At 51.7% G+C, this 7747-nt stretch overlaps 1 protein-coding gene across 1 annotated transcript in view; it reads left to right on the top strand.

Annotated features, from left to right (window-relative positions):
- Positions 1-5278: 5278 nt before the first annotated feature.
- CLSTN3 (calsyntenin 3) overlaps positions 5279-7747 on the top strand; it is a 44558-nt gene continuing 42089 nt past the window's right edge. Inside the window, exons 1-3 of the mRNA XM_015413045.1 lie at positions 5279-5387; positions 7103-7183; positions 7628-7747. Of these exons, the coding sequence (XP_015268531.1) occupies positions 5279-5387; positions 7103-7183; positions 7628-7747 (310 nt within the window). The remainder of the gene's footprint in view (positions 5388-7102; positions 7184-7627) is intronic.

The following is a 7747-nucleotide window of genomic DNA, read 5'->3' as shown; positions in this document are numbered from 1 at the left end:
TGAGAAGGTGGAGAAAAACCTTTCCCGCCACCTGCCTCCGGCGTGCAAGGGCAGGACAGGTGTGCAAAGGAGTGTTTGGTGCCAATTACCACTCTGCAATATTGGGGGGGGGGGTTAGATTTGGCAGGGGAGCGATGCAGCGGCAGCATTAAGATTCTGCACGCCCCGATGGTTTTGCAGATGGGGTGGAATAAATATTCCCTTTTCCCCACGCCACTAGTGGGTGTTTTTGGCATTTCTGGGCGCTTCTCTGCGAGGGGGAGGGAATCGGCACGCACCCCCCCTCCCCTTGCCAAACAGCCTCCTCTGAAGATACCACCAAGGACTCTTCAAGTGGCAGATGGAAGGATTTTCTTCCTCCACCACCCCGCTCGTTGCCCCAGCAACAGGGTGTCGTTTGCACCATAAAACACCCCCTCCCCACCTTTTAGGGGGCCAGGCCCCAAACAAAGGTTATCAGTGGGACTTGGAAACTGCGCTGCTGGTGGTGGGGCTTTTTACATTCCAAGGTGAGGAGAAGAGCAAGTCACCCGTGATGCTGGCTACATACTGATGAGAAAGAAAAGGGGATAAGAGATGCTTGGCTGGATCGTGTGCATGTGTGTGTACAGCCAGTGAGCGAAATCCACAGACAAGTCCCCCCCCCAAACCCACACCATCCCCAGATTTCCTGCACCCCTCCTGCAATTCCATCTCCTGGGCCATGTTCTAAGACCCGTATTCCAGCAGTCACAGACAGCAGTTTTTCTAGGCACACTTCCCACTCTGTTGTGCCTTCAGCATCTGCTACCGAATGTATGCAAGAAAATAACAGCTGCTTTGTTGGACGAGACCACCGTCTCTCTGGTCCAGCATCCTCTTTTCTGACAGTGGCCGGTCGGATGCTTCTGGAGGCTCCAAAGTAAGACGTGCAAGTCCCACTTCTCTCCCTCCCTCAGGGTTGCCTTCCTCTGTTTTTGTTCCCAGTGGTTGGTTCTCAAAGGTACACTGCCTCTAGATATGGAGGTTCGAGTTAGCTTTCCTAGCAGATAGCTCTGGATATGGGAGAAGGACAGACCTGGCTTGGCTTAGTCTCGTAGCTGTGTTCGAGCCAATTTTAAGGCATCCGCCAGCAAAAACATATCGCCGTCACTGCATCTTGTGACAGTGTAGTCAACAAGTGACTTATGGGCTGTATGGAGGAAGCCCTTTCAGGCTTACTCTCTGTCTGCTCTCTCCATCTGCCCTGGCTCTGGTTCCAAGTTCCAAAGCCGCCACCTCTGCTGGGAGGTCCCTAGTAAAGGCTGGAGGCTGGGAAGGCCAGCCGGGTGGGTGGGCAGGTGCCTCGGACCACTGGAGCGCGATCCGGCTGGAAGCTCCTCTGTGCAAGGTTCATGGAAGCGAATGGGAGCTGGGAGAGGAGCATGGTGCGCTTCTGGAGGGGAGTGCACCGTGGCCTACCGGGGCAGACTTGACCCTGTACTTATGGTGGCTAGGAGCCGCTTCTCTGGCGGTCTGCTGGCAGTCAACAGCCAGTGGAAGACAAACGTTGGCAGAGGCTCCGTAGCCCAGGTCTGAGCTGAGCGGAACCCTGGTGGCAGCGCGGGCTCACAGGGGTCACTGAGCTCTGCTTATTCCAGGACACCTGGTGTCCCTGTTACATTTGCGGGAAAGAGGAAGTCCCGGTCGGATTTCTGCCACAAACTCTCACCGTGTCTTTGCTCGGCCCCAATGCCTGTGGGGTTTGCAGCCGAACCACGAAGCCAGCCCGGGCTCCCATAGGAACTCCATTCGTGTCAGTACGTGTTTGCTTTTGATTTCTGTGGGGGCCCGGCTTTGCTTCCCACCGGGAACCTGAAGCACCTCGCAACACCTCCTCCATCTCATCTTCACAGTGACCGCCATGTGAGATAGGCTAGGAGGACAGTCACTATCCCAGGGCCACACAGTGAGCTTCCAGAATGGGGGTTCAAATCTGGGTGTCGCAGATCTTAGTCCGGTGCTCTGACCACTCTGTGCTGTGACCTGGACAGCTCAGGCTGGCCCGATCTCGACAGATCTCGGAAGCTAAGCAGGGTCACCCTTGGCTAGTATTTGGAAGGGCGGCCTCCAAGGAATACCAGGGCCGTGACACAGAGGCAGGCAATGGCAAACCACCTCTGAAACATCTCTTGCCTCAAAACAGGTCTAGCTCGCCACCTAGTGGTGCATAATGCTAAAAGAGCTTGAACTACTGGCTGCCAGGCAATCTTAAGATCTCCTGGCTATACTACACACAAGGCCACACGATAATTATTATTACCACTCCGTGCCAGGGCTGTGTATGTGCTTGCTACTCTTTTTGTGATCACAATTACCCTTTTTTCGTCAAGCTGCCTTGATCATACTGATGACAGTATGTGTGCATTTGTGTTTATTTTATTCATTTGCTTATTAATTTATAGCCCATCTTTCTCCCCATGGGGACCCAAGGCAACTTACATTGTTCTTCTCTCCTCCATTTTATCCTCACAAGAACCCTGAGAGGTAGGTTAGACTTGAGAGGGTACGACTGTCCCAAGGTCACCTAGCAACCTTCCATGACTGAGTGGGGATTTGAACCTGGGCCTCCCACAGCCTAGTCCACGCCGGCTGTCATGGAGGGAACTGGTTCACATGAGCAGAACTTTGAGTACAGCCTAGCTGCCTGGCTCAGCTGGGAATCTGGTTAAGGTTTGATTCCCTGCTCCTACACATGCAGCTGCTGGTGTGACCTTGGGTCAGTCACAAGTTCTCTCAGAGCTGTTCTCTCAAGAGCAGTTCTCTTAGAGCTTTTTCAGCCCCACCTACCTCACAGGGTGTCCGTTGTGGGGCGAGGAAGGGAAGGAGATTGTAAGCTGCTCTGAGACTCCGAGTGAAGGACGGGATATAAATCCAGTGTCGTCCTCCTTTCCCTCCTCCTCCTCATTAACCCGGATGCACCATCCATGAGGACATTCCCCTGCCCGTGGTTTTGGGCAGCACCCATTCATTTCAGTGGTTCCTTGCCCAGGAGAACTTCCTCCGGACTGTGCTCTTTGGGTCAGAAGGGATGCTGTCCCCTCCGCTCCCCTTGATGACCCCCAAATCCACCCCCTTCGCAACACCCCTCCGCCCGCCTCACTTTGGGTTTGCCACTAAGTGACAGACATTCTGAGGGAATCCTGTAGGAACATCTGGCAAGCAGTGCTCCCTCTAAGCTGCAGAGTCTTGTGAGCAAAAATTCTACTTTGTGAGCTACTGGCATTAAAGTTGTGAGCAGATGATTTGGCTACTGCACAAAGTAGTTTGCTGTGGAGCTTTCCATCTTGAGCTAAGACAAAAATGTGTGAGCCGGAGGCTAAAAAACTGTGAGCTGGCTCACACTAACTCAGCTTAGAGGGAACATTGCTGGCAAGTGCGAACAGGTCCAATGCACGGGGGTCCTTCCAAATGGCAGTTCGGTATCCTGAGGCCAGAGGATATTCGGCTGTAGGGAACGGGTTCTTATGTGGGGATGTTCCCAAGGGGCTGTTGACCCCTTCAGGCTGCACCTGCTGATGGCCTTCTTTGTCAGGCCAGCCGACCCCGGGATTCTTGGAGCCCTTGAGGTCAGAGGTTCCAAGATGGCCGCCGGGTACCTCAGTTGTGAATGGACCCAGCTGTGTTTCCATGGACGATAAGCCTGGGTTGTAACTAGGCCATTGCGATCTAATCCCCGAGACCCACTTTAGAAGGGATTGGTTGTTGGGGACAGAGTGTTAATTTATAATGATTTTTCTTCTCCGGTTTTCTCTCTCTGCCCTCCCCCCCACACCCACCCCGCCCCTCTGTTTTTCCCCTGCCCTGGAGGTTGCGCGATAAAGATTAATTTGCTATTTCTGGGCCTGTGACATTTTTTCGAAGCCTCCCGCCGGCTGCTGCCTCAATGTTGAGTCTGGCCTGACTCCAGCCAATGGGATTAGTGTGGTGGGCGACAGGGAGGGGCCACCGGGCGTGTGGCATGGGCCGAGATGGAGCAAAAAGATTCAGGGGAAGAGTGAACCTGAGGGTGTCTCAGCAGGGGGACGTCTCTGGGACCGCGGATGAGGAAAACCTACTTGTTTACCCTAATGCCTTTGGCATAACCCCGAATCCTTGGCCCCAGCCCAAACAAAGCCTAAATAACTAAATAACTGCGGACATTCACAATCTTCTCATAATTCCAGAGGGGTATCCATATTAGGAGCTGCGGTGGCTCAAGCGGTTAAGACGCTGAACTGCAGGCTGTGGAAGTTCGGTAGTTCAGCAGTTCGAGACCCGAGTGTGCCGCATGATGGAGTGAGCTCCCGTCTCTAGTTCCAGCTCCTGCCAACCTAGCAGTTCGAAAGCAAGAAATTGCAAGTAGATAAATAGGTACCACTTCGGTGGGAAGGGAACAGCATTCCGTGCGCCTTGGTGTTTAGTCATGCCGGCCACATGACCACGGGAACGTCTTCGGACAGCGCTGGCTCTTCGACTTGGAAACGGAGACGAGCACCACAACCCTAGAGTCGAATTCGACTGGCTTTCGAGCAAGGGAACCTTTACCTTTACCTTTATCCATATTAGTCTGTTGCAGCAAGAATAAACAGGAGTCTGTATGGACAAACAAAATATCATTTCACTTTATGTTTTCCAGGGGGGCTCTAGTCCATGGAAGTTTGTGCTGTTTGGGTTTCAGGTGCCACCGGACTCCTGTATATTCATTCCCATATTACTGTTGTATCTTAATCTATTCACTTTGCGGTGTCTTCCACTATCAGGATTCAGGGCCTAACTATGCATTGCCTTATCGGTATGGTCCCCTGGCTAGGGATGCCAGCCTCCAGGGGGGACCTGGGGATCTCCTGGAATCGTAGCTCATTTCCAGACTACAGAGGTCAGTTCCTCTGGAGAAAACGAATGCTTTGGAGGATGGACTCTATAGCATTGCGCCCCACTGAGGTTCTTGTCCTCCCCCGGCTCCACAATCAAATATCCAGGAGTTTCCCAACCTGGATCTGGCAAACCTCACCCCACCATTGGCCAGGGGGGACCTGGCACCCCTACCCACGGCTGCACCGTCGTATCCATCCTCCTCCTGTTCAACAGATGCAAATGGGCACTGATGAGCACGGAGCTTAATTTTCAGGTTTGAAGGGGCCCGGTTTAGATCAGGTCTCCAGAGGGCAGGGTAAGGGGGCCCAAGTCTCTCCCCCTGGACCATTTGCCTCACCTGAAATACCCCTCGGGAGCCACCGTCTGCCCCACTGGAGAAATATACACGTAACCCATCAGTACGATGGAATGGTTCCCTGGCACCATTACAGGTTCGGAAAACGGCCTGGCAGGAAGGCTTAATCTCCTCTCCCCGCTCCGGGTTTGTTGCAGTCCTGACCCCGCAGAAGCAGGTATTAAATTCCAAGCATGGCATTCCCAAAGGGATGTCCGTTCAAACAAGACTGAGGCAGCTGGTTGGGGTGGGGGCTGGCGGAAGCATGAGGGCAATGACAGTGTAGTGTATATAGTTCGGCTTTTTGAAGGGCAAGTTCCTTGCGACAGGGCCTGTCCTTTTTTTTTTTGCTTACGTGAGGGGAAATGCCTGCGTACTGAGAGCGCGGCGTACCTGGCAAGGCAGTTCTGCCACAGAGCCATCCGGCGTTCTGTTTTCAGTCTTCCTTTTGTGTCAAAGCAAACAGATTTCTCCCTCCAGAGCACTCTCCAGATATGACCCCTGCAGCCTCCTTAAGCATTTATTTTTTTAAATGCAGGGCTAAGGACTCTGGGGTACTTAAATCCTCACCTGCCAGAGTATCTGGGACCTTAAAACGTAGCACATTTTGTCGGGCTTTATGGTGATTTATATGCTACTGAAATGGTGATGCCGTTTTACGATGTTATGATGTTAAATGTTCTGAGGGACTCTGTATACACTTAGACACATAAATGCACGAACACACTGGGCTTTTTTGTGGCAATACGGACCAATATTGAATACCGGCATGATTGGGGGGGGCACTCTCCCAAGACCTGAGGGGGGAACTGGTGGAAATTGGTACCACCTTTTATACAAGTACTGGCAATTTTAAACAACAACGACAAAAAGCATTGCATCTGCCTATATCTGTCTATCTTTTCTATCTATCTATCTATCTATCTATCTATCTATCTATCTATCTATCTATCTATCTATCTATCTATCTATCTATCTATCTATCTATCTATCATCACCTACATTTTAGATTAAATTAAGGATATTTGGAACATTGTCAAGCTTCTGAGACTCCAGATCAGGATAGTCCCATATGAATGGAGTGGCATAAATCAGTTGTAGCAGATAAGTCTCTTCAGCAGCCCACGCAACCTGATTCTGTTGTTGTTTACTGAAAAGTGAGCCCCGCTGAATGCCATCGAAATGTATGTATATAGGATTGCAGCTTTATTCATAACTGGCCCTCCTGGCAGTGTTTCCTCTGTTCTTGTGAAACACAAAACCATGGTGGGGGTGGGTGGGACTCGGCATAGAAAAATCTGGGGACCTTGATTACTGTGGGGCGCCCGTGACCAATGTTGTGGTCTGTGTTCACCTGCAGTGTTTTGGGGGTGTCTGATTGGAGCCCAGAGGACTCTTTTGTCTTGGGGGGCTGTCAGCAGGCAGGGTGAAAGATAGAAACAGCAATCAGGTTATCTGAAGGGAAGGCAGAATGAGACTCGGTGGGGAGGGATGTTTTGAATGCCGGCCAGCCGATGGGTTGGATCGTTCGGATGATTTGTGCAACGTTGCAAGAGCCCATGCGCAAGAGGGAACGCTAAAATTCGTCCTTGCCCTGAGATGAGAGTGATTGTACCTCTGCCGCCCTGTCCGTGCACACGGTGGCATTTCTTCCGAGAACTGTTTACGGACACAAATTAAAATAAAATCATGCGAACCACCAATTGTGCTTTCCATCATCCCGCATGGGCACACTTTTAGTTCCGTTAAACGTTACATGGAAGTGGTTAGTACTGCTGCGGCCCTTGCGCATGGAGCACTGCACCTTTCCGCTCACGGATTGCTGGATCCAACAATGTGACCGATTCTGTTCTTGTCTTCCCACAACCTTTTTGACACTCTCTGTCCTCTCAGCCAACAAGCACAAGCCCTGGATCGAGGCGGAGTACCAGGGCATCGTCATGGAGAACGACAACACTGTCTTGCTGAACCTCAGCAATCAGGTTATCTGAAGGGAAGGCACAGGGAGACTTGGTGATGTTTTGAATGCCGGCCAGCCGATGGGTTGGATCGTTCGGATGATTTGTGCAACGTTGCAAGAGCCCATGCGCAAGAGGGAACGCTAAAATTCGTCCTTGCCCTGAGATGAGAGTGATTGTACCTCTGCCGCCCTGTCCGTGCACACGGTGGCATTTCTTCCGAGAACTGTTTACGGACACAAATTAAAATAAAATCATGCGAACCACCAATTGTGCTTTCCATCATCCCGCATGGGCACACTTTTAGTTCCGTTAAACGTTACATGGAAGTGGTTAGTACTGCTGCGGCCCTTGCGCATGGAGCACTGCACCTTTCCGCTCACGGATTGCTGGATCCAACAATGTGACCGATTCTGTTCTTGTCTTCCCACAACCTTTTTGACACTCTCTGTCCTCTCAGCCAACAAGCACAAGCCCTGGATCGAGGCGGAGTACCAGGGCATCGTCATGGAGAACGACAACACTGTCTTGCTGAACCCGCCCCTCTTTGCTCTGGACAAGGATGCTCCATTGCGCTATG

This window comes from Gekko japonicus, unplaced genomic scaffold, assembly GCF_001447785.1.
Source record: "Gekko japonicus isolate JY-2015 unplaced genomic scaffold, Gekko_japonicus_V1.1 scaffold2557, whole genome shotgun sequence".
NCBI lineage: Eukaryota > Metazoa > Chordata > Lepidosauria > Squamata > Gekkonidae > Gekko > Gekko japonicus.
Note: the sequence above shows the minus strand (reverse complement) of the source record. Positions and strands in the feature narration are given on the sequence as shown.